Source organism: Syngnathus scovelli, chromosome 22, assembly GCF_024217435.2.
Source record: "Syngnathus scovelli strain Florida chromosome 22, RoL_Ssco_1.2, whole genome shotgun sequence".
Taxonomy (NCBI): domain Eukaryota; kingdom Metazoa; phylum Chordata; class Actinopteri; order Syngnathiformes; family Syngnathidae; genus Syngnathus; species Syngnathus scovelli.
The window spans coordinates 2537167-2562940 of record NC_090868.1 but is presented as its reverse complement, the minus strand read 5'-3'; the positions used below and the strand labels follow the sequence as shown (position 1 = coordinate 2562940).

The 25774-nt window shown below is 44.3% G+C and overlaps 2 protein-coding genes across 17 annotated transcripts in view; both read right to left on the bottom strand.

The window, feature by feature from the left end:
* Nucleotides 1–224: 224 nt before the first annotated feature.
* gramd4a (GRAM domain containing 4a) lies at nucleotides 225–13585 on the bottom strand. Of its 2 annotated transcripts, XM_049761066.1 has the most exons (19): nucleotides 13261–13585; nucleotides 10640–10841; nucleotides 9741–9861; nucleotides 6281–6401; nucleotides 5397–5458; nucleotides 4970–5114; nucleotides 4798–4823; nucleotides 4631–4722; nucleotides 4468–4559; nucleotides 4354–4402; nucleotides 4190–4261; nucleotides 4009–4052; nucleotides 3792–3901; nucleotides 3574–3728; nucleotides 2681–2825; nucleotides 2515–2608; nucleotides 2317–2407; nucleotides 2171–2239; nucleotides 225–2046 (listed from the first exon to the last, which is right to left on the bottom strand). In XM_049761066.1, the coding sequence occupies exons 1-19, from the start codon at nucleotides 13287–13289 to the stop codon at nucleotides 1918–1920; spliced, it is 1848 nt and encodes a 615-aa protein (XP_049617023.1). In that variant the 5' UTR covers nucleotides 13290–13585; the 3' UTR covers nucleotides 225–1917. The 2 variants fall into 2 exon arrangements, with proteins under 2 accessions (XP_049617023.1, XP_049617025.1); XM_049761068.2 differs by lacking the exons at nucleotides 9741–9861; nucleotides 10640–10841; nucleotides 13261–13585 and adding an exon at nucleotides 7111–9732.
* An 872-nt stretch (nucleotides 13586–14457) lies between these two features.
* The window catches only part of celsr1a (cadherin EGF LAG seven-pass G-type receptor 1a), a 31526-nt gene continuing 20209 nt past the window's right edge, over nucleotides 14458–25774 (bottom strand). For 2 of the 15 annotated variants that reach the window (XM_049760914.2, XM_049760925.2), the window contains 30 exons: nucleotides 24585–24742; nucleotides 23814–23977; nucleotides 23604–23729; nucleotides 23374–23540; nucleotides 23123–23308; nucleotides 22947–23060; nucleotides 22716–22890; nucleotides 22516–22657; nucleotides 22331–22451; nucleotides 21421–21604; nucleotides 21079–21180; nucleotides 20817–20929; nucleotides 20535–20744; nucleotides 20274–20457; nucleotides 19995–20138; nucleotides 19749–19932; nucleotides 19519–19686; nucleotides 19330–19456; nucleotides 19068–19268; nucleotides 17991–18165; nucleotides 17815–17927; nucleotides 17654–17733; nucleotides 17460–17586; nucleotides 17194–17319; nucleotides 16989–17122; nucleotides 16437–16540; nucleotides 16216–16365; nucleotides 15872–16129; nucleotides 15431–15800; nucleotides 14458–15204 (listed from right to left, as the gene is read on the bottom strand). In XM_049760914.2, the coding sequence (XP_049616871.1) occupies nucleotides 15177–15204; nucleotides 15431–15800; nucleotides 15872–16129; nucleotides 16216–16365; nucleotides 16437–16540; nucleotides 16989–17122; nucleotides 17194–17319; nucleotides 17460–17586; nucleotides 17654–17733; nucleotides 17815–17927; nucleotides 17991–18165; nucleotides 19068–19268; nucleotides 19330–19456; nucleotides 19519–19686; nucleotides 19749–19932; nucleotides 19995–20138; nucleotides 20274–20457; nucleotides 20535–20744; nucleotides 20817–20929; nucleotides 21079–21180; nucleotides 21421–21604; nucleotides 22331–22451; nucleotides 22516–22657; nucleotides 22716–22890; nucleotides 22947–23060; nucleotides 23123–23308; nucleotides 23374–23540; nucleotides 23604–23729; nucleotides 23814–23977; nucleotides 24585–24742 (4635 nt within the window). In that variant the 3' untranslated portion in view covers nucleotides 14458–15176. Of the gene's footprint in view, nucleotides 15238–15430; nucleotides 15801–15871; nucleotides 16130–16215; nucleotides 16366–16436; nucleotides 16541–16988; nucleotides 17123–17193; nucleotides 17320–17459; nucleotides 17587–17653; nucleotides 17734–17814; nucleotides 17928–17990; nucleotides 18166–19067; nucleotides 19269–19329; nucleotides 19457–19518; nucleotides 19687–19748; nucleotides 19933–19994; nucleotides 20139–20273; nucleotides 20458–20534; nucleotides 20745–20816; nucleotides 20930–21078; nucleotides 21181–21420; nucleotides 21605–22330; nucleotides 22452–22515; nucleotides 22658–22715; nucleotides 22891–22946; nucleotides 23061–23122; nucleotides 23309–23373; nucleotides 23541–23603; nucleotides 23730–23813; nucleotides 23978–24584; nucleotides 24743–25774 lie in introns of all 15 variants that reach the window. The other 13 variants (XM_049760920.2, XM_049760926.2, XM_049760916.2 and 10 more) reach the window with 12 other exon arrangements.

The window sequence follows — 25774 nt, the reverse complement described above, 5'->3', positions numbered from 1 at the left end:
GCAACATGTGGTACTGCAGGGTGAAACAAAAAATTACTTCTATTTTGTTAGCATTCTAAATAAATTAGGAGTCCTGGCATTAACGCAAATAAATTTGATAACATAGACATTTTGGATTAATTAAGACTGAATGGTGTTATGGTTGAGTGTTGTGAATAATAATAAAATTTACACACCTGTTAGCATGTTCGGTGACAGCCACAAAGGACACAGGAAACAAAACATACCTTAAATCCGTTTACTTAAAAAAAAAATGTACATCACATTATGCGTTACAATAAACGTATGTTTTTTTTTGAAAACCCAGCGGTTTTAATTGACGTCACTGTACATTTGTATCCAAATTCAACAAACCACGATAGCGAGTCAAAAAGAAGGAAATGAAGGTAGTCGTGTAAATTAACGTCTGCCTGGCACATAATAGCACACCAGACAGTATCATTTCAGCTCCATAAAACAGAACTGACATTTAATTTTACCTTTTGAGTCACATTGAGGCCATTTGCCACCAAGCGTGGCGTCTCCCAAAGGCTTTGGAGCCTGTCGATGCGTTTCGGTCTAAAGTGCCTAGAATAATTATGAGCGCAAATTACTTTTTTAGTTACTTCAAAAACAGCTCACAGTGTTTCAGTGAGTCATTAAGTAAAGGATATTTCAAATAAAAATCACGTAAAAATGTCAAATCTGACTAGTAAGAAAAAAACACGGTATTGAGCGGTAATTACCTCCTGGCTTCCTATTGGTTAAAAAGCAAATCACGTGATCGAACGAGAATTAAACTACTGCAGTTGTCAAAACTCCCAAAACGGGAAAAGGAATTCAAACTGCAAAGAAAAAGAAATCAAAATAATTTACAAGCTAGTGTAAACATGAGCTTAGGCAGAACATGGCAGATAAAACATTTGGCAAAAAAAAAAAAAAATTAAAAAAAAGAAATAAAACAACATGATACATTCTGTGCTTCTCATATGAAACCAACAACAAAAAGGCTTCTGGTAGAAAGCTTTTAAGACGACATCCAATCACATCGTGCTAACAAGACAAAAAACAACAATAAAAAAATAAAATGTCACTGTACGAACCGGTCAATTGCATGTATGGCAATATCATATCCAGTTTACTCATTTCCAAAATGATTTGTGCAACCTTGACATTTTTGAATGTCCTTTTATGTGGAACCTTGGGGTTTAGCCATGACTTAGCATCATAAATATTCAAATGTCAAGGCCTTTTTTTGTGTGTCTGAATCTGGAGGGGACTAATGACCTCAAAACACTCAACAGAAGCCAAGTTGAGTTTGGCAGTACATTTCCACACCTCGGAGGAGTTAAGACCAGCTTGACTCTTCCGCAAAAATTTCTCTGCTGTTCAATCACCGCATTGAAAATGTCCAGTTGAATGACTGTCATAATAAAGTGCAGGGAGAAATGGAATAAGAGCCTATTTAGTACCACGTTGTGCTGAAATGAGAGATGTTCTCTGTTGTGCTCAGTCAGTCATCAGTCCAAACGGGTAAGAAAAGGCATATCTGGACCAAAAAAAAAAAAAAAAAAAGCGACAAAGTAGTTTGACATTTACACAAAAAACACCAAAGCAAAGCGACCGTGAACTAAGACAAAGGCTTTGTACGGTACACGCTTGAGATCAGATAAAACGCTTCAAAAATGGTCAGTTGAGAATTTTTCCTTAAAGCTCCAGTCATGACGGTGAAGACTCACATTACTGGAAGAAGATTTTAAAACAAAAAAAACAATTTTTGTCACACATGCAACACGCACACAAGAGGAACGACACTGAGGGACGCGGTCAGTTGACCGGGGAGGACCAGCCTCCCCTCGCTAGCATTGTGTTAAATTAAAAAAACAAAATGCGCCCAGGAAGAAGTGGGATGGCAGTCGCAGCTTCGACGGTAGGCGTCTAAATTTCAGCAGAGGCGGCGGCGGCGGCGGCTGCCGGTGGCTTGCTGGTGGTGATCACCTTGGTGTACTGCGTGAAGATGGCCTCGAAGGCTTCATCTCTGTGGATCATGGCGCCGAACACCAGCGGCTGGAGGAGACGGGAGAGTCAAATCTATCATTCGCGAGCGACTCTTTTTTGCTTTGGTATCATCGGCCCAAAACGTTGAAATTAGTTTCTTTAGCATTGTTCATGTATTTTAATGTCTTGGTACCTTCTGAGTGGAAGGAGTTGCGATTGAGATGCCCATTCCACTTCCTGGTAGGACAGAAAGCACCTTGTACTGGAGGAAATAAAAAATAAATTAAAAAAAGGTTAATTTCAACTTTCAACTATTTTTTTTTTCCAAGCAGTCGTCACCTTTTGTATGTCAGTAATGTCCACCAGTTTGATGACTTTATTCTTCTTGGAGGAGCCCGACCTGGAACTGGAGCTCTCAAAGCACAAGTAACTGGAGGACACACAGAGAAGGTAGCATCATTAATGCGTCGTTTCTGTGTGGCACTTTGATGAGAGTGGGGAAGAAAAAAAAAATCCTTGGAGACATGTTCTACTTACTTCTCTGTGACGTACAGCATCCCGTTCCTGATGTAGTCGGTGGGCATTTTTCGGTCTCGGTTTATCAAGCAACACCTCCAGCCGTTCTCGCACACTGCCGAAGCATTCAAAAATTAGAAACCGGCTCATAATCCCGAGATGCCAGTCCGCAGTGGCAGACTCTCACCTGGCAGGGGGCGCTCTGACTCAGACAGGTTGAAGACCTCATGGAAGGCGCCCTTCTTGGTGCTGTGGGAGCGGCCGGCATCCTCCTCGCGGCTCACGCCACACGGCACCGTGGCTAAGCTGCCTCGGGAAGCCACGGGCTGCACCTGAACACGACAAAAAAAAAAACAGGAAACAAGCCCTTTAAAAAGCATCTCCGTCATCTTCATACATGAGCTTTTGTGGTTTATGGAATTATTTAGAAGATACACGTTTTCTTTATATTGCACTGAACTCCCTATATGATTTTTAAAAAACAAAATCAACTAAAACGACAACTAATAAACACTAAACTAAAAGTAGCAAGGGAGGAACTATCGACCACCAATTCCCATTGACCACACTCGGGCAGAGGAACCAAAGGGAGACACAGCAAAGGCCCTACCTTCTCTGTGGCAGAGAGCTGAGAAAGAGAGATAGAGAGAGAAAAAAAAAAGGAGAGGACAACATCCTGTGACTGAGGCCACGACACTCATGCCTGTGATACCCAGAGACGACCACAGGGGGCAGTAACGAGAGGCAGATGATGAAAAATAGAGTAAAACAAATGTGAACATTTCTGACATAACACCTTTTCCACATATGGCACCTGAACTGATTTTTTTTAAGTGCTCATAATTAAAATAATAAAATATTAACACGCTTCTGAATTATGTAACCCAACGCAGCCGGATTGTGACGCAACCACAAAGCCTTTCACAGGTACACACCTGATTAAACGTCAGATATTTTTTTTTTGCATTAGCCGACAGAAATGAGAAATGGGAATAATCCCCGTTGGCGGCATTAGGCATATTTTTTTCCACGGCTAAGCCCTTTCAGATGCTCTGCAAGGTGCAAGGGGGCGTGGCCTACCCTTCGAGACACGGTGGCGTTGGTCCGCTCCTTGAGCTGGGGGTCGGTGGGGAGGCTGTTCCACACGATGTACGGCGTGTCGTACTTGTCGCGCAGCTTGGGGCAGCTCTTGAACAGGAAGTCTATGATGAAGAACTTGATGCCGGCGTAGAGGCCTGAAAAGGAGGATTACAGTGTGAACGCGTCGGAATAAAGCGCCTCTTGCTTTTTTTTTTTACCCATCATGAAGCCCATGAGTTTGTACGGCAACACGCAGGAGGTGATGAAAGCCACCCACAGGCAGATGTACAATTTGCGGGTGCTCTCCGGCTGCACCCACATGAAAAGGCTGCAGGGAAGGGAAAAAAAAAAAAAAAAAAGAAATCACAACAGATGTCGATTTTCACCACGGCTCGGCAGGAAGTCTTAGTAGAACGCGCAACTAGTTCAACTTACTTTTTTATCTTCTCTAAAACGTCCGCCATCTTCCCAAAAAGGTTCTGTGAAAAGAAAAAAAAAACTAGGTCAACAGCTTGCATTTAAAAGTTACAGGAGATTACTTTGCAAATAAGATGCTCGATAAATCTTTCATTATCTACTACACGATATTGCGCAATTGTTTCGTTTGTGGAAGCACCTGTGCTTTTTGCGCAACGTCAAGAACCAGTTGAAACTTCTCGGACACGGTCAGGTCTTCCTTTGGGGGATCCTGAGGGGCACAAACAAACCACGAGGCTCATATTAATAACAACAGCTAGCATGCTAGCTTGTGACATCACACACGAGGAAAACAGCACCTACCATGGGTTCAGAGACCTCAGGCACAATGCTCCACTGTATCCTCCAACCTCTGCAAAAAAAAAAAAAAACATCAGCTTCCAAGTGTCACTTCCAGACGCATCCTTCAGACGTTACCTAGCGATGAGGTAATTTAAGGACAAGCGCAAAATGGCCAGGAAGAGGAACATGGGGAAGGCCCAGCCATGCCAAGCAGCATTCATGTAGATCTGAAACACAATTAGACAAACATATTTTAGGTAATCCAAATAAAAAATAATAAATTGCCAGTGATGCTCACAATGAAGGCGATAGCTGAGGTGTAGACAGAGTGCCAATTGGATAAGGCCGAGAGGTTCCTTAAGAAGTTGGTGACAGGCCGAGCTCCTCGCTCTGAAAGAATAAATATGATTCAACTGAAATCACGATATAGAATATTTTCCAAAGATGGCTGTCGTGAGTACTTACTGAGTCGCCTCATGTTTTCTGTCAACCTGGACGGAGGGGGGGGAGACAAACACGGAAACTTAGAATGCGCAAACAAAACAATTTATCCTCAGAGCGACCATAAATCTGCTTGAAAAATCAATAGTGGACAAAAGCGGAGACATGTTGGCATTACTCGCCGGCTCCTTCCCACCTTTTAGCACTTAGCGGTTCCTCGGCCTCCACGGTGCTCTCCTCGGGTTGGAAGCGGAAATCTTCTATGTAGACGCCGAAGCGCTCGTGCAACCATTTCTGCAGCCGCGAGCTCCACACTTCCTTCTGCTGCTGCTGCTTGTCCGCTACCACCAAGAAAAAAATTCTGTTGTATTTAACTTTTCACACTTAAAGGTGGTCCGTACAGAAGCTAGCTCAAAACATGCTAAAAATAGCAAACGGGATTCTTGCTATTGTGCATGTCCTTCGCTTGATGATGTCAAGAATAACCCGGACTTCCCAAAAAAAAACTTCCCTTTCCTCTCCCGCTTTCTATCTCACACACACCTTGTCATTTCCTGTTTGGATGGACTTTCCCTCCAAAGCTATTTATTTCTCCTCCCTCCCCCCCTCCCTCGGGGGCTTACCTGTTCCATTATTAGATGGTGACTGTTGTTTTCTAGGAGGTTGCGGCGGGGAATCCTCCAGCCTGGGGGAAGTCAAGAAAAAAAAAAATGTGGAAATGGATTTTTTTTTTTAAATATTTCACTTTCAGTTAGCATATATGGCAAAACAGAAACGCTCCCGCTCGTAACATTCCGGAAATCTCCATACGCTGTATCTAGGCCAGCTCAGTCGGCTGACGGCGTTAGTGACTAAATTTAACTAAGACTATTCTCTTCCCACATGGAAACTTCCCCGCGTGACCAGAACGTTCTATTTTTAGCCGTCAAGCTCCTCCGACGCCTCCTTCGCCATGGATGTTTACTACAAGACAATTCCAAACAGGACGGGACAATCTGCTGAACTGTCTTGGACGTTCCACTTTGCGTTTCCGTGCCGAGAACATAAAATCTCCTTTCAATATCTTGGTTGAAGACCTACAATTAGAGTGTTCAATATATTTGGAGCCGATTAAATATTTTCTGCCAACCACTTTGGCTCATCAATTAAACACAGTCGGAGGTTGCTAATGCTAGCGACGTAGCGGTGGCCGATAAATAAGCACCACGAGCGCTAAAGTGGCTTTTAAGTATGTGATAAACATTAGCATTAGCCACAACATAAGAGGCCTTTCATTTTGCGCAATGGTGAGTTTTATTGGCCGGTTAAGAGGCTCGCATTAATATTAGATGCGTTCCATTTGCGGCGTATTTGCAAAACATGGCTAATTCATTGTGCTTTATCGAGTTTTACAATCCAATTTTTTTTTGCTGATCTTGAATAGTAAAAAAAAAAAAAAAAAAAAATCCGGTAAACACGTTAACTCCCATTGACGTCCTTAGTTGCCATTGATTGATGGTTTTTTTACCTGGATTTAAGCACGTCGCCCATCTTCTGCTCCAGGTCGAGGCGCTTGCTTCGCTCCCTCTCCAGTTCCTGCCGCAGGGAGTCCACATTGGTCTCCTCGCGTAGCTTCCTCAACTCCTCCTCTGGAAGACATTAACGAAAATCTCATGATACAAACCCCCGATTTCAAGTCCTTTCCAAACTGTTTTCAATCCAATACAATCATTTTGGAATTGGACGCCACGTTCCTGCAACTCCAAATCACGTGACGCAGAAGCCCGGCTTTCACCTTTAGCTCTGTCCCATTAAGCCAACCCACCGGCCTCCGACAGCGAATGGTCTCGGGTGTCGGGACTTAGGAGAACAGCACGGGCTGCGTTTCCTCTCTGTCCTTTGTCTGCCGACTAAAGGGATGCATGAATATTTAAGGACGGAAGGCAATAAAGTCAGAACAAAAGAGCAAAACCCCCCCAGGGGACAAAGTGCGGGTGCCCTTTATAATATCGCCGACAAATAATAAGGCTTTTGGTTTTCGAAATGAACTTCAAACATTTGATACCGATTTTAATCATGGTGGCTACTTCCTTTGTTGATGCCAATCTATGAGCGTGCCTAGAGTGGAAAGGTCGTCAAAGGGTTCAACGAGCTAAGCAGCTTAGCGGTGGCTAGCTTAGCGGTGGGTAGCTTAGCGGTGCCAGGAGAGCTGCGGTTGTTAGGTAAACCTATTAGGAAATTAGCGAACTGGAGTGAGGGAACCAGGAGTCGAACCTGCTCTAGAACCGAATCCAGATCTTTGTATCAGATGTTTTGCTTCTAAAAATCAAGTCTGGACCATGAAAGCGCCAAACTTACTTTTGTGGCTCTTCAACCTATCGACCGCTCCGGCGTAGAGCAGATCGAAGCTATCAAAGCTGAAGTCGTCCACCTTGCACACCCCCATCCGCCTCTGGAGCCGACCGCTCGTCGGGACGCTGGAGCGGCCCGGCAGGGAGGCCGCTTTGGGTCGATCTTGAAACAGATCCACGGCTGCCCTTTTCGATTAGCACGTCCCAAAGTCCTTAAATGCCATCATCTCGTTGAATCGACGTGATGGAAGACTGCTTGCGCTCAGAAACGGACTGAGGAACTAGAGGAGGGGGGGGCCCACTGGAGGTTGCGAGAGGTGGGGCCTGCACCGTAAGAAGGCCTGGAATTTGTAATCCATTCCAAATATTGTTCTGATAACGAAGCGGACTTTTGCATCGAGCGCTTTTCCAGCAAAGGTTTGGCTGGGCCTCAAAAGAACTGTGAGAACTTTTTGCATTCAGGAACACGGACAAAGGCGCTTTTCATGAGGTGATGCTGGGAGGTCATTAAGGTTCATGGAGACAGAGGGAAGTCTCAGCGCACAACTTGCCGTGGCTATGACGCAATCGGGCTTTATTTTATCTCGTGTCTGTCATTGGCTTCTTACGTTCTCCCAGTGGCCTAAATTCCACTTTGTCTCTTAGTTTCACTTTGTCGCCACAAGCTGCTGACTGCACTCGTGACACGAGCGATGTTGTGCAAGCTTGGAGCTTCACGTCTACTTGTTTCCACCAACAACACAAAAACAAAAGGCCACCCGGGCTTATTGTTTGCCAGAAAAGCATGAGGGAACATTTCCAAGTAAATGATCAAATTTTGAGGAAGGCTGTGCACTGTTGCACATGCAATCGAGCTTAAAAAAAAAAAAAAAAAATGCCGCACTAGTGTACAAACTCGCTTCATCTCTGACCTTCAGTTGCACTATGATGCTCCACGGCAGCAGTGTGTGTGTGTGTTTTCATCCCAGCGTGAAGTGGAACAGCAGCTGGGACACCGCATTGATCGGCCGGGTCAGTATAGAACGGCGTGCTCCGCCGCAATGAGCGCGATCGCTTTCAATCAGCTCTCAGAAAGCAACACTGCTCAAACCAAGCCGATAAAAAAACTAATTTGTGGCTCACATAAAAGGGAGTCATCTTCGACACATTCGTATGCGGCAAGCGTACGCGGCGGCGGCGGCGTTTCGGTCCTATTTCAAATGAAGCTCCGCCCCCTTTTTGTTTACACATAGCTTTTCATCACGGTGGTTAATTCATTCAAGGTTACAGTGAGGCGCCATCGACGTGGCTAATGCAGTTTACGCTTTCCTGTAAGCGCGGCGTGCTACATTGATCCGCCATCGATTGTTTTTCCCATACGGTGCTCGACGCCACGCTAATCTGGTATTATCGTACGCTTTAAAATTCTGATAGTTTCTGTAATTAGCTAATGTCATTGCAAATGGCGGAGGGCGGCTCAAACAGGAAGACACCTTGATCAAAAAATAGAACGCAGCGGTTGGAAAGAGGAAAGTGGGGGTGGGTGGCATGACACCAGGCGTCCGACCCGAGCGGGAGCAATTCAATAGGTGGGCGAGGAAACAGGAAGTAAACGCTAACCCAAGGTCAACAAAAGTCACAGCTGACACCTCCAAGTGTAATGAAATCCTTCCGAGTTAAAATGAAAAAAAAAAAACAGAAGTAGGCAACATTTATGGGATCTCATGTCCACATGGTTACGTATTAACCGATTATAATAGCCCCCGGCCAATGGCGAGCAATGGCAAAGGGAGGGCATGGGTCACCGTGTTCACACACACACACACACACACACACATCGTTTCGAATGGAAACTTATGTGTCCCGGTGTGGGTCAGAACACAATACACCTCGGAGTGGGGTTGTTTGTTTTAGCATGCAGCGTGGGTCCCGGGATTATTTTAGGAAGGAGAGCCAAAAGATGTGTGAAAGAAAGCGAGAACGCGCCAACGCCTACACCTCTGACTCGGAAAAATAATTATTTCGCTTCAATTTAGCCATTGTAGCTTAAAACTTCGTGAAGACAAGTGTGTAATCGCCTGCCGCTTCCACAAGAGGGCGACATAGCACTTTTTATACATTCGACAAGGCTTGGTTCCTTTACCCCTGGATGCCAAACGATGGCACCGAAGCACTATTTTTCTCTCCGCCAGTGCGCAAAACAGCTAATAGGTGAGTTTTCCAGTGAATAATGGCAGCTGTGACATCTCACAGACATAAAGTAGAGCCATTGAAAGCAAAAGCCTGGTGGAGACAGAATACCCGAAAGAGCTGTCAAAGTCAGCGAGAAAGATGAGAAGCGAAAAGAGAAGCCGGCGAGGAAGGAAGACGAGCCCGCAGCGTGCGTCTTGACAATAAATCGGGCTCTTTTGGCTCCGGCAGGAGGCATTATGAGGGGGAGGTGAGGGGAGGACATAGCCTGAGGTGCTCTCTCGCTCTCACATTGGTCCCCTTAATAGATATGAAGTGAAGAAAAGGGAAGAAAGGATGGACGGTCCATTATAGGACGCTATATAGGTGAGACGCTACACTGGATCGACATGTCACAAAATGGCTGCCGGGCTTCAACTCACTTCCACATAGTTTGTGATGACGCCAACTTTTACGCAGAATACTCACGCAGAAAGTGTTTCTCCAGTAAGGCAATTTCCAAGTGTCCTTTCACTTCATTCAGTCGTTCCGACTCGGATCTCTGGAAGTCCTGGATGGCCGCTGCCATGATGGGAGACCCTGAGCCAGCCTGTGGAAACAAACAAAAAAATATCCATGCAGAATATTGAAAAATACATCCCCATCTTGAAATGTAAGGCTTCCATTATAAAACATCTCTCAGGATGGCTTTAGCAGACGCACACCGAGTGACTCACACTAGCGTTTCCTCTTTCCTGGTTCAGATCTAGCCGGGAGGAGAGAAAGAGTAGGATTCCCCGTTTTTTTTTTTTTTTTAGCAACAGCGAGCGATGAGGGAACGTGCAAGGCGGGGAAAGATGGATGCTCGCGCAAGCCACCACTGCAGGGTGATGCGCCGCACGGCTCCTTTAAGAGGAACACACGCTCGCGCACTGCGGAAGCTTCACCCTCGCCGACAAGCAGAGCCAGACAGGCAGCCACCCGCATTTGGGGAGGCACGCTAAACAAGTGAGGGGGGGAAAAAAAAAAAGGAAAAAAAAATCCCCATGCCTGAAATATGGATGAAAAAGCATCACCTAATGAGGTTGCCGCGGCGTTGGGGTATTAATAGCGATTGTAATTTCCCTTTTCAATCAATTGGCTGCTTCTGCATCAGCGGAAAGGTTACGTGAGGTCGAACCTCGCCTCGCCGTCTCCGAGGTGAATATTCTCGACACTTGGCACAATGCTGAGCTGGGTTTTCTGAGAGTGAGTCATCGGCATGGTGGCGTAAATGATGCGCTCCCCGATGGGCAGACACACTGGCGCGGGCAAAACTCAAAATACAATTGTCGGAATTCCGCCATTGATCATCTAAAAATGGGCGTCGCGTTTCGAGGAGCACCTACGGGGTCTCGCGGAGGCTCGTCGTTGGCCGGGCGCTTGGGCGCCACCTCGTCGCTACATTCGTTGTCGGAGGCGGGCGGCGAGTCTCCCAGCTCGGGGAAATCGTCCCGCGTCCTCGGGCCTCGGAAGCGGATCTTGTCCAGGCGCTTGAGCATGGTCAACACCGCGCACCTGGGCTTTAGCTTAACATGGCGGACGGCAACCCTGTTGGGGGGGAAGACGGAGCAGAGTCAGCTTCTTAAAGTCGGCCTGCACAGGATGTGCGCGTGTCGGAACCCGTGACAAGCGTATCCTTTTAACCCGCCTGACACGTCTGTGACCGCAGCGCATCAGTTGGCCTCGTTTCCGTGGCGGGAGAGATTGCAGACATAACGTCTGCGTTGTGCTATCGTGCTCTATTGACTGTTGACAAACTAGTTCAGCCTGTCCATCGGGAACAAAGATATAATACATGAAATAGCCGGGGCACTAAATTTGACCAGAGATAAGTCGTAGCATATTCCACTCCAGTCCTGTAGGTGGCAGTAATGAAACAAGAGCTCCAAGCAGTGAAAAAAATATTAACTACCGGAGCTTACAATTTAACAATGTTCAATTATTATTTTATGTATTTATTTGAGATTGTGTACCTTATTTTAGGATATAATCTCATTTTTAAATGTACACAGCTGGAAAATGGCCACTCCAACAACACCTTACTAACTAAAAAAAAAAAAAAAAAAAAAGGGGTGTCCATTATTTGGTCCCAATCTGATGGACGACAAGAATAGTCCCACTCATTCACGCTTCTGCTGCAACCTCCTCTTGATATGACTTGAACTGACGCTTATCAAACTTTCATGTCCTTATATAATACAGCGGCTCGGAGCAGAATAGAAATATAAACGCGGAGACTTGCCGATAAAACGTGTGTACCGAGACGTACCTGAAAGCAAACAGAGTCTAGTCGAGCATTTCCCTATACGATAGTAGCAACCTGTTCAGTTTTTAGAATTCTGTCAACATTCCGCACCCACGCAGGGGCTGCTGTGACTGCAGCTTCAACTGGTGGGCAGGCTGATGAAGACATCTAAAAATTGACAATTAAGAAATAACTTGTCGCCATTTTTACTCATGATGTGCAAGTCAGGCTGTGTAATCTTCTTCCAATGACCTGTAGTGGCCTTGCAGGTCACAGACGCTGCAGTAGCCAATCACAGCCGCTCGTGGATTACATGCTATAAAAAGGCACACAAGAACTAAACCTGCCCTATATTAAAGTGTTAAAAATAGAATACAGCATATTGTATTTTATTAAAGAAATGGCGGGGCTTCTAATGCAACCCCTCGGGGGGGGCTACGTCAAGATGGCTGAGCAACTACAAAGTGTGAAAAGGCAACACCGGGTCCGTGGGATTATTTTAGTCACTCAGCACGACATTTAGTTTTCATAAATTAATTAGTTCTGCCAACTGGAATGTTGCGATTACATCACCGAGGTTACGTAAACAGCGATGATCAATAGGTTGTGAACAGCTGGTCAATTTCTCAAGTGGAATTTACCAGACTGGACAACCCAAGTTGTGTTCAGATACATATTGCAAAATACAACAAATCTCACAAAATGTTAAGTATGAGTCATCATAGTGATTGAGAGTCGAATTTGGTTTTCTTCCAATGTCAAGTGGGAGTACGTTTTCTCGGAATGCGACAGGGAGGCGTCCTGTCATTTGAACCATCCGACCTTCCCACGTGTACTATTAGGCAGCACAACACTTCAGAACAATCTGCACTTTTATTTATTTATTTTTTTTAAAGAGACTGTAATTGTACAAATTTATATTGCAATTGCATTAATATTTCTTATATTTTTATTATATATTATATTATATTATATTTTATATATATATATAATATATATATATATAATTATATTATAATATAATTAATTTATATAATTATATATGATATTTTTTTATTTTAATATTTCTTTGGAATAATTTTGTTTCAGTTTTTGTTTATATTATATATATATATATATATATATATATATATATATATATATATATATAATAATATAATTAATTATATAATTATATTATATATTATATTTTTTTATTTTAATATTTCTTTGTAATAATTGATTCAGGTTTTTTTTTATAATATTTTGTTCTGTTTTCCATAATTTGCCAATTTTTCCATTTGTTTTGATTCAGATTTTTCAAAATATTTTCCCCAGTTTATTGGAGGTGGGTTATAACACTAAAAAAAATTATACTGTATACCAAAAACAATACCGTCCCACCAAAAAAATATTAAAAAGAATATTCCATATAACATTGTATAAATGTAATTAATTAACTAGGGCGTCTTGGAGGTAGACGATCATTGTTTTGCTGCTTTTAAACCACCACAGAAGGCCAAGATAGCATAAATTATGATACTATTCCCGTAGACGTTTCATTTTTTTGTAAACAATTTCAACAATTATAAATTACTTCATTTTAAGCGCGCATGAAAACACAGAAACTTACCGTCATTTTATCAGGTTCCGTAAACGCACCACGGCACGCGCCACAGATTAACAACCCCCCTAAGTGCGCATTTCCAAATAAAGTGTGAATAAAAAAACATATTTGCTTACCCTGCTCGCAAATCGTAGCAAAGTTTCATGAACACTGAGATTGGCCTTCGTTTATCCGTCAGTACACCTGCTGCTCAGGACGTCCAAATCCACGCCAGTGTTGCGGTGAAAAAAAATAGCTGCTCCCCTCACTCAATACATCACGAGAACGTCAAAAATGGAGCCTCGTCTCTTTTTTTATGTGTCCTAGCAGATGGAGACAACCAGGAAACGGCGGTGTCGTCCCTCCACCCGGGAGCGAGAAGTGCACCGTTAGCCTTAGCCCGGGGCTTGCAGCGGAGACGCTACCTTCTCCTCTTGTTGCTTTCGCACTGGTGACAGTGAGGGAAGGGCCGCGGAAGTGACGTCAGAGGGGTGTCTTAAAGGGGCCTCGCAAGGGAGGGAGGGATACCCCACATGAACAACAAGTCCACAATTTGTCAAATAAATTAAAATTAAATTGATATTAGTCATAAACGCACTCAAGTGGCGTTAATCAAAACCACTGATGTTTTTGAACACTTGTTACATTAAATCCAGGGTTTGTTATGCTCATTAGATCGATCACAATGGAACGGGAAAGGAGATATGATCATTCGGACCCATGGCCGCAAGAGGGCAGCATCCCGCCTTAAAACTGAAGTGTAATGATTTTTCAAATGTTTTCCACAAGAGGGCAGCATTGCATTTAGAATTATAAATTATAATTTTTAAAGCGTCGCTCTGTTTAGTGCGGATAATATAATTTGATACCTGAAACTAATTAACCAAATAAATGCACCAATAACAAACATAAGGTGCACTTATATTTTTTTCCAAACTATGTGGAGATATTGGTCGCCATGGCAACAAACGCCCCAATAGGCTTGCAATTTGACCCAGCCTTCTAACCTTTCACATAATACGCTTTGTGGCAGCAGACAATATGCGTGCATGAACAGTATCTAGTCAAATGTGAATTTTAGGCCAATTTATAAATACTACAGACCTCATTGATAATCTGCTGCGTGAACTCTGGAGAAAAATTCCACTCGTTAACATGCTTGACAATATCTTAGGGCTTACCTCGGAAAGCCGGCGGGCCTCGTGTGAGTGCTCTGAGCTGTGGGAAAAAAAATGCAAATAATGTCGAACAGCCTCATAACCTTGTAAGGTAACGTTCTTATCTGCACTGATATTATTCTTTCATTTCTAGAATGGCACACACACACACTCAAGTACAAATCCAACATATTTAATTTGACCGATTTTGAACTCCAGTGTCATAGAACCATAAAAAATAAATATACATTATGTTACAAAATATTTCCAGTGTCCAAACATTACAAAAATGACGTATTAACAATATTGATCACACAGGCAGAACATAGGCGGAAACAAGACGAAGGCACCTTTGTGAGCGGTAAACATAACTTCAAAATTTAGCTGCGAGGTGGATTTGAACTGGAGAATCCCGGTGAGAACGGGCAAAATCTTCACGACAAGTGTGAGAAACGGCTTTATAGTGCTTCAACATTTCCATCCTTCCATAGTGCTCTCTTTCTTTCAACTTAAAATCCATTTGGAAGGCTTCGGCGTTCATCTCCTGATCGTTCGAGTCATCGTTTCCCCAAACTTTTTCATTTGAGTTCAAAAAGTGAAACAAAAAGGAGCACTTGTTTAGTTGCCTTCCTTGAAATCCTATTGGACTAATGTACCAACGTGTTTCCTACAAGTCACATTTGCAATACATTCCAAGGGGAGGGGGGGGGGGGGGGCGTCTTCATCTTCTTCAGTCTCTTCTCCCCCTTTTAATCCTCTGATGCATTTGGCACTCAGGTTCCATCCTCTTTTGTTCCCTTTATCGTTCCTTCTTTCCTTCTACTGGCTAATACTGATCTCCGGAGAAAGGCCACCGAGAGATGGACGCGGGTCTCCCTGGGTCCCGTCTTCTCTTCTCATAATGGTGGGCTGGTCTGGATGTCCCTAACAGGTCAGATCGAAGTCTCGTTACTGCCACTGTTAACATGCGGGGATTTCAGGAAGGGGAGGGGGGGGGTGCACAAAACATGCGGGGTGAATGCAAAGGGTTGAAGGAAGTGGTTATGCGGGATGTTATGAAAACACGTTAGCATTTAGCTTAGCGTTGGGAAAAGGCTGGGAAGTAACTGGGTGGTTATTCTTTTGCATACCACTAGAGGGCGCTACTCACTCTGAGTCTGTGCCGTTGCCGCCGTTGACCGCCCCCGACTTCAAGTGCATGGCCATCCCGCCGTTAGTGTCCCGATAGACCCCCGCCGGCGATGAGCTGATGGCGATCTGCGGCCGCGACGGCACGGCCGGTTTGACCAGCGAGCCGTTGTTGCCGGGGCGACCGCCGTCGCTGGAGGCCAGCGAGGCCCGGCGGGATGACGGCGCCATGATGTTGACTGACGTTGGAGACGGGGAGGCGGCCGTGTTGTAGTTTGGTGGCGCCGAGGTGATGGTGGGCGAGTTGTAGTCGCTGAGCTTCTCCCGGAGACGGTTCTTCATGTTCTTGTCGGTCAGGGGGGGCGGGTAGCTGATCTTGTTCTTCAGGATCCCTGACGGAAACAGAAAGTTGTCCTTTTAAGTTCTTCACTTAGGACACAAGGTTAAAAAAAAAATCCCAGACCTTTTCTCTGTTCTGGCTGGTGGTTGCTGTTTGTTTGACCGGTCGGCGTCATGACCTCCTGCGCCTGCTTGTCTCGGTCCTGAGATGTCTCCAGCCTGTCCCGCTCTCCGATGTGGTTGATCTTGGTCTCCGGGTGCAGCTCCACGTTCACCTTGGTCTCCACACGCAGCCTCTCCGGAGCGCCGGGTTCCTCGCTGTCGCTAGCCGTGGTGGCGTCCGTCGGCCAGTACGGCGTCACGTGATTGGACACTGAGTCCACTTCAAAATTTAGGAGAACGTACTGCATGTTAAATAGGGCTGTTTAAAAAATAATCCGAAATACTTTATCCTGCATGAAAACACACCTCTACCTTTCGGTGTGCTATGAACCGGCTGCCTCTCGTTATTCCACTTTGGCTTGACGTCGATGTCGTCGTCCTCGCTATCCGACGAGTGAGACGAAGCGTAGGAGGAGCTGTTCTCCTCCAATGACAGCTCGCTATCCGAGTCGGAGTCTAAAGCCAGGAAGGACGGGCGATCAGATGAAACCCTCCGCTTGAATCTTTTCCAATCCCTTGGCACTCACCATCTGCCTTGGAGCCACTTCTTCGGAAGAGAGGTCCATCAAGATCTGTGTGTCCTTTGGCCGTTCCGGATGACACGCTGGGCTTCTGGCCCGACTCCTCCCTGCTTGGACCCAAAAGAAACGAAAAAGGATTTTCTTAAGATTGATGTCTCGCATTCCATCCTCTCCACCTGAAGCTGAGGAGACTCTGGCTGGAGGACAAATACGTTCCTGGCGAACCAACAGACAACTATGCATGCGCGTGTCAGTCATAAATTGCTCCAACCTCATGCCTACATCGACCCCACTAGCTCGCCTCCGGTACCAGGCGGCACGCCACGTACCCCCCCCCCCATCCATTAACCTCTGGGTCATCTCATATTACCCAATGACAGATTTATGAGCACAGCCCTATCTAATACCTGTTAAACCCCCCCAGTAAGGAATCCGAAGCTACTGAACGAGTATCCTGACTCACTTTGATCCAATCGGCAAAAAAAAAGTGAGTTTGTGGTGTGTTAGTGATTGTGAGTCATGCATGCATAAGTAGAAGCGGCCATGCGGTCAGTGTACCTCCTGAGTGCGTAAGCCAGGTAGCTGCTGCGGCTCTTTCCTGACCTGAGCGTGCTGTCCAGGGAAACGTTGGACTCGCCCCCGGCGGCGCGGTACATGAGCCCGTCGTCCGTGTTGTTGCAGTTGAGGGAGCGCTGCAAACCACCGTGACTAGTCAGTAAAAAAAACGTCAACAAAAAAGTCGAGAATGCGAGCGGTTCCTCACTGTGAGCAAAGAAGCCCGTGTGGTGCCCGTCTCATCCGGGAGGTTTTTCTTCCCGGTGAAGATGTTCTTGAGATGCTTTCTCACATCTTTGTTGAAGATGATGTGGAAGAAGAAAATGAAGATACCCTGGAAATAGAAGGGAAGGAGTGAGGTGGTCCCAGAAAAACAACAAAGCCAGAAAACAGTAGGGGACTCGACATTGAACCCTGTGGAACCCCATACTGAGGTAATACACAATTTGGGATACAGTTAGAGTCGGGAGTCACCTGCAGACAACTGAAACCGGCAAACAGGTAGTGGAAGGTAAGGACGTCGCTGTTGACTGCCATCAGGCCGAGCAGCCAGGTGGCGCTGATGAGTAGCAGCAGTAGGAAGGCCATGCGTAGTGCTGGGCTGAAGAGGGATTCACAATTATTTTTAATCAGCAATTTTAAGGCCAGATTGAAATATCAAAACTTACATAGCGCCTGACTTTTCAACCGCCTTCTGCCTGCGACCACAGGAAGCCTTGGCAGCCAAAATAAAGATCACAATGTTCACCTATGGATTAAAAAAAAAACATAAGTAATTCTGAGCTGATGCTTTGCCACCACGTTGATTATTTGAAGGCAAAAAACACACCAAGACCACGACAAAGATGGGTCCCGCGAAGCTCCAAATGAGCGTGTCGTGCACAGACAGCCAACAAAAATCGGGGTTCCCGTAACCTTGAGGGTCCAAGCCGACAGCCAAACCTAAAACCCGAGAAAACCAATGTCGATACACATCCCGGATGCTCGTTCAAGACAAAATTTTACCGGTGATGATCGCCGGGATGCCCCAACCCATGGCGTAGTAGAACCTCATGTGACCATGGTTGATGTTGCGCAACTCTGTGAGCATGCGGTAGATATGCAGACCTTCTACGAACATCCACGCAAAGGTGCACATGTAGAAATAATGCAGGAGGATGGCGATGACTGTACAAACAAACTGCAAAAGAAAGAATTCAAACAGTCAAGCTCTAGATGCATCTGGAAAGTACCAACAATGACCCATTATCCCCTCTGGAGGTACAAAGAGGTCTTATCTCCATTAGGGTGGACTAAAAGCACTTTTAAATCCTACTCTAATACCTCCCCAAGACTAAGTGTCCAACCTGAGAGAAAAAAAAAAAAATAACACGACACATGGGAGAGATTTATCAGGTTGAATTAGAATGCTTGCCTCAGGGTCTACCGCCGAGGCCTCCTTTAAGAGACAGGTACCAGTCGCGGCATGTCTCCAGGGAAGTGTGTGTGCGTGTGTGTGGAGACTTCAAAAGTATTCCGACATCTTATGATCCAACAGTGTGTGTGTGCACGGTGCCTACTGTAAACGTTCCGAGACATTATTTGACTTGAGACCGTTGTTTTTATTCAAAAATGATTTATATTATTATTTATTATATATATTATTTATATATTATTTATATTATTTATATTATTTATATTATATTATATATTTATTATTATATTTATTTATGTTATTTATATATATATAAATATATTATTTTAAGTTTAACCACAAAAATATACTTTACTTGAGACCGTTGTTTTTATTCAAAAATGATTTATATTATATTTATATTATTATTTATTATATATATTATTTATATATTATTTATATTATTTATATTATTTATATTATATTATATATTTATTATTATATTTATTTATGTTATTTATATATATATATATATATATAAATATATTATTTTTAGTTTAACCACAAAAATATGCCAAAGAAGAAGCAGGGGTGGCGCTACATTGGGGCTAAGGGGGGCCTCTACCTCCATTTTTAGAATTTTTTTTTTTTTAATTGTTTCCTCACAACAAATCAACATTTCCTCTCACCGGATTGTCCGTCTGATTGATCCCGAGCAGGAAGACGAGTTCGGAAAAGAAGAGCGCCGCCACCAGGTTCCTGTGAATAACGTGCAGATTGGAGCGCAGTCGGCGGAGCAGGCACAGTAGGATCAAGGTGAGCAGGAGCAGGAACAGGGAGACGGACACTGTGGCGTAGGTGACGATTTTCAGGGGGAGAACATCGCCGTGCTGCGAGAAGAGAGAAGTGAGAAAAACTCGCCGGAATATTCCATTGAAATGACCTCGGTACCTCTCGTTTGGACACGTCCATGAGAACGGCAAAGCTGGTCATGTGGTTACATTGACAGCTAATGTGGCTGTTGTTCCTCTCAAGCACCTCGCAACCTTTGGAGGACCAACCACCCGTCCCTCCGATCCTAAACGCACACACACGTGTTAACTCAGCATACCAACGTGGGATTTTCGGCGTCCAACGCACGCGATGGAGTGGTTCCAGAAGACGCAGACGGGCTTGGTCCTCTCCTCTGTCTCCAGCAGCGAGTACTCCAGAGTGATGGGAGGGTCCAGGACCAACGGGAGAGGGGGACCCTCGCTGTGGACCGTGGCGCTTACAATTGCTGTGTTGATCACCGGGCGGTTCGGGACTCTGAGAGAAAAAAAAAATCCTAAATTATTCTGATCTATACACGGTGAGAAGATCCAGTCTACCTTAGACTTCTGCGATCCGGGTCAAATCTTTCCGGAAGCAGCTTCCCCAGCGATTTGTACACTATCACCACGGCAACCGGGAGATGGATAGCGGACTCCAGATGACGCCGGGTTCTGTCATACGAGGTGTGGCCCTCCACGAGGGGGGTCCCGGTCTGGGCTGCAGGCGCCGTTGTAGGCTCCGCTAATCGATGTGAAGAAGCGACGTAAGCACAAATGACGAATCGAGGTGAGCGTTTTTCGTACCTTTGTGTCGCTGACCGAGTAGATTGAAGTGAGGGAAGTGAATAGAGGATTCGAGTTCTTCTGAATATTCTTCATCGATGTCATGGAAGTGGGGGAATGTCGCCTTCTGGGGGTCCGACACGTCTAGGTAGTCCACGGAAAATACTGGAAGGACAGAAAATGGAAGCGTGGACAAAAGTTGATGAGGTCATAATGTCTTATTATTATTAAAAATAAAAAAATAAAATAAAATAAAATAAAATAAAATATAAGTAAAAATTAATTAGTACTGCTACTCACTCATGTTGTCCGTGACAATGGTGAAGGGTTTTAGGTAGGTTTTCCTCACGTTCCTCGCAAGAGTATTTGCATAATCCTCAAAATTCCGAAGCAGGTGGGCAGTCCCGCCGTCTGTCTTCTGGATTTGCTCCCAGTGCCCTTTCGTGTCCGGGTCCAGGATGGCACTTCCGGCTCGGATCAAATTCTAGTTGAGGGTCAATTATGAAAACATCACTCAAAAAAAAAAATTATTGTATTTTTTTTATTAATTGTCTCCCCTACCTCGTTGAATTCGGCGTCCTTGGAGGCGGTGAGGTCGAATCCCGCCTGGCGACTCTCGAACTGCAACACGTGATTCAGCAGCTGAGCTGCCGTCTTCACGTCGTTTCCGTAGTAACTCCTGGCTTCGTTGGTGGCGCCGTGGAGCAAGCGCACGATGCTCTTCGACCGCTCGCCGTCCATCCTGGAGGTATTTCGACGTAGCTCTTCATTCTGAACAAAAAGCAGATCATTTTTAAATAACAGTAGTCGGAGTTGGATATTGCTTCGGGTATTTAATTCTACATTTTGCGAAGTAATCACCAGTTTCGTGAGCTGAGCGAAAGAAGCGGCAGTGCAGTTGAACAGCTCGGGCGACAACCAGCCTTTTTCGTCGCTACAATGGCGAACGGCCGTTCCTAAAACATAGACGATTTAATAAGCACATTAAATTCCGTGAAAAAAAAAAAGACGCTTTAAGTGTCCTTGTTTTCATTCATGGCTGAATGTCAGGGAACAAAGTCACTCAACAAAAGTGTTGTCATGGCGACGTAGCTCAGCAACTCACCGATAGAACCTTTGGGACAATTCATGGCGGCCGGGCGTCCAAATTTGGTCTTGGGCCACCAAATCCCGGAGTCAAACGCTTTGGGGCAGCCTTCGTACACCACTGTGGGAGGAAGACACCAGAACAAAAATGTCCCAAATTCAAAGTCCCCGCACGTTCGCTAAGGTCAAACACTGAGCTCCAGCGGCATTCTTCTTCTGTCTTCCATTCAGTGCTACTGTATTGTACCCGTTGCCAAGAAAGCCCAAACGGCGAGCTGGCTTCTTCTGCTTGACTGGCCGGCGACAAAAGGCGGAAAGCGAGCTCAAGCGGCAGATGTGAGGGACACTTAATGTTGTGTACCTTCGCATCCGTTGGGTGTGACTTCGGCGAAGGGGTTATCGCAACGGTTGCATTGGCGGCCAATGACCCCGCCCTTGCAGGGGCACTGGCCGGTGAGCGGGTCGCAGGTTCGAAACTCGGAACCGACCGAGAAGCAGTCGCACGGGTAGCAGGTGTCTTCTCCTTCTGGTCGGTAGTGGTTCTCCTGCGGCGGGAAATGTTGACACACAGTCAAAATAATAACTTTTAAATCATAAAAATAAATATAATAATAAAAATAACGAAATTAAAATTATAAAAATAATCAAATAAAAATAATAGAAATAATGAAATAACATAATAAAATAGAAATAATGAAATAACATAATAAAATAGAAATAATGAAATAACAATGAAATCTAAATAATAACTTTTAAATCATAAAAATAAATCTAATAATAAAAATAATCAAATTAAAATGATAAAAATAATCAAACAATCAAATAGAAATAATGAAATAACATAATAAAATAGAAATAATGAAATAACAATGAAATCAAAATAATAACTTTTAAATCATAAAAATAAATCTAATAATAAAAATAATCAAATTAAAATGATAAAAATAATCAAATAATCAAATAGAAATAATGAAATAACATAATAAAATAGAAATAATGTAATAACATAATAAAATAGAAATAATGAAATAACAATGAAATCAAAATAATAACTTTTAAATCATAAAAATAAATATAATAATAAAAATAATGAAATTAAAATGATAAAAAATAATCAAACAATCAAATAGAAATAATGAAATAACATAATAAAATAGAAATAATGAAATAACATAATAAAATAAAAATAATCAAATATAAATAATAAAAAAAAAGTAAAAATATAAATAAAAAATAATAATAATAATAAAAATTAATCGCAGTGATCATACCTTACAGCGACACTCTCCCGTCGTCTTGTTACAGTCGTTATGAAATCCCCGGCTGATGTTGCAACCGCAGGGGCCGCACACGGGACTGCCCCACCAACCTTGAGGACACGATTTCTCCACTCTGGTTTCACACAAATTTTTGCTGTCACGCCATCGCATCAGGTTAACGTATCTCGCGTACTTACTTGTTTTCGCAGTACTGCCCGTAGTAGTTGTGCCCACACTCGCAAGTATAACCATGAGAGGAACTGGGCTTGCGAGCGCAGGTGGAAACATGCTCGCACGGGTTGAGCTGACAGGCGTCCACGCACTCGTTTCCAAAATAGCCTTCAAGACAAAACGCAGATGAGACGAGATATTTTGGTTGGGATGCTTAGTAGCGTACCTGGGTCGCACACACACGTGTGTGTGCTCCAATCATCGCTGCAGTGGCTGTTCTCGGGGCAGATGTTGGCGTCGCACGGGTCGGCCAGGTCGCAGCCCTCCTCCACGCGGATCTTCAAGCCGCGAGACATGATCACGTTGGCCACGTTGGTGGACGTCTCGCCCATGCGGACGCCCTAATACGGCAAAGTGTTATCATCCAACGTCGAGTTAGAAATCTACGTTTACTCACCTGTATGCAGCCGACAAATCCTTCCCTGACGTGGTTCCCCTCTCCAGGCAAACCTCCGACATGAAGAGTTTGAAGCTTCAAACCCGGCAAGTCGTTCCCGATCACCACTGACTTCTGTTTAGGAAAACCACGATTAAAATCCCGTACATTAAAAACCAGATCAGCCCAAATGCTACCTTGTACATTCCGTGGTCCAAAGAAACAGCCGCCACGTATCGGAGCGCCTTGCCATCCTTCACGCTTCTCAGCTCCACCAGTAGGTGGTGCCACTCCCCGTCGTTGACTCGAACTTGCGGAAAGCTCAGCGACGCCACTATCTGTTCCATGAGCAGCACTTCCATTCTCACCTGTTGCTCGCTCACCTGTCCCGATAAAAATGATTAAAAAAAAAAAAGAAACGGAGAATTACGGTTTTAGGATCACCCACCATGAGGTTGATCGTGGAAGAGGTCCCGGCGTTGGCTTGCATCAAGGTCCCGGCTGGTTGCCGCGTCCGGAACATGAGGCCCATGTACCAGGGGATGGCGATGGTGATGTCCGGCTCGCTCCACGACACCAACGCCTTGCCGTCAAAGAACTGAGGCGACGGCATCACTGTTGGCAGTAACGGAAAAATAAGCGATAGCAAAAATGCTAACGTATAAAACTTTTCTGAACCTTGTTCGCAGTTCCTCCCGCCGTAGCCGGTGGGGCAGTCGCAGCTGTACGTGTTCCACTTGCTGACACACACGCCTCCGTTTATACACACACCAGGTGTGCAGAAGTTTCTCTTTGCAGGGCAACCTAAAAAAAAAAATAATAATAAATACCGTAAAGGTTAAATAGCATTCAATCGAGTGTAATTCCACCACGTTAAATGTGACCGACCTGCTGTGGTGCCGTTGTTAGCGATGTAGCTCGCCATGTCTACGGCCCTGCTATCGATGCTCAGGTTCTTCATGCAGCCCACAAAATCTCGATTTCGTACCGGGAAGTCCTCGGGTAAATTGGGGACGCCGCCGAGTAACAGCGGGCCGGTCAAGTCCAGCGATCTGTAAAAATAAAATAAAATAACATAACATAACATAACATAACATAACATAACATAACATAACATAACATAACATAACATAACATAACATAACATAACATAACATAACATAACATAACATAAAATTAAATTAAATTAAATTAAATTAAATTAAAATAAAATAAAATAAAATAAAATAAAATAAAATAAAATAAATAAATCAATCAATAAATCAATAAATCAATAAATCAATAAATAAATAAATATACAGTGTGTGAAACTGCCAGTTGTGTTTTCTTCCCACAAAAAAAAAAAAAAAAGCCAAGTGAGGTAAAGGTCTTAAATTTGTCACAAGGCTAATCTGCTAGCATCACAGCAACAAGAGTCAGATTGAGCATTGTAGGTCAAGTAAGACGGATAGGCCGCTTACTAAACATCAAACGCCGACGGCTTAACGGAGATTTAATGTGATACAATAACCAACAAAGAAAGCTTTAACCTCTGAATACTCAGATGTTTGCATAAACGGTGCATTCTCAGGTCAAGATTGGCTCAGGCAGGATGTATCATGTGTGAGGAAGTAATCAAGTATTTATTTAAGTCACGTCTTTGTGTGTGTATGATTTTACTTTTTCTGTCCGGTTTGCGTTCCTTGAGCGGCGCACGAGTAGTTCCCAATCTGCTTCCCGAATCGGATCGCCATGGAGATGTCGCAGTCGTCAACGGCAACCACTGCCACTTTCTCTCCGGATGGTCCGTGGGGGATCCCCAGGCGCCCGATGTTGGGCTGGAATAAATTAGATTTTTTTTTTTTTCAAAATAAAATAGCTTCATTTTAACCTGTCGCCCAATCCTTCTTCTCTTTGGCCGAGAAAAAAAAGGCCCATTGTTACTCGCTCACACCTACGAGTTACAAACTAGGCTAATACCTCCAGCGGGACTTGGCTAATGTTGATCTGCAAAAAATGTGAATCAGCTTAGAAAATAAGGCTCCCAATCCATTTATTTGTATTATTTTTTTTAAAAATATCAAACATGAGAAGTTTATGAACAACTCTAGGCTTGGGAATTTAATGTTTCCTCTAATTAACGTGCAGGATTTGCCGAATTGCAATAATACAGTGGCTATTTTTTATTTATACGAGAAGTGGCGCTATAAAAAAAATAAAAAAACTCAGCAGTCCTCTACATACATGGGATTAGAGTAATGAGATACAGGCGGGGCTGTAAACAAAAGAGAAGGGTGAAAGAAAAAAAAGGCAAATATAGAAAAGGCCAAAGCGGGCAAGTCTGGAAATGAGAGCCTGAAAGACAAAAGTTACCAACTCCCCAGGGTGTTTTTTTTCCCTCCCAGGAAATGACACACTTTGTGCCGCCAGGAGCAAATAAACCAATCAAAAATCCGACAAATGAGAGGGGGGGGAAAGTTGAGGAGAAAAAAAAAAATACAAGGGTTGTGTGACCACCTGCAGAGAAACATGTCGTGTCAGCGATTAGGATCTCAGCATCCCTCTTGAGCTCAGTCAAGCGAGAAGCAGATGAGATGAAGATGAGAAAAGCAGTAGGAAGGAGGGGCGCACCGTAACCAAGAGCAGGACTGGGGGGGCAAATCAAATGCTGCCTGCTCCCCCCCTCCCTCCCATGAGACTATTGACCCAACGGTTGAAGATTCCCTCTCTCCAAGGTGTCATCTCCAGGGGCGATGCTATGACGACGCACTTGAACCCCCGCAGCGAGCCACAAAAGACCAGCGGGGATAGGGGAGGGGCAGGGGAGGGGCAGGGAGGGAAGGGTGTGAGGACGCTACACGCCGAAATGA

What these genes read in the sequence shown, in the direction of transcription:
- gramd4a (XM_049761066.1), bottom strand. Translation starts at nt 13,289, where the DNA reads ATGAAACTTTGCTACGATTTGCGAGCAGG. An exon ending in ACGAGCCTCCGCGAGACCCC is followed by an intron (nt 9,862 to 10,639) that starts GTAGGTGCTCCT and finishes TTGTTTCCACAG; the next exon opens with GCTGGCTCAGGGTCTCCCAT. An exon ending in CCTCAGCTATCGCCTTCATT is followed by an intron (nt 4,560 to 4,630) that starts GTGAGCATCACT and finishes ATTGTGTTTCAG; the next exon opens with ATCTACATGAATGCTGCTTG.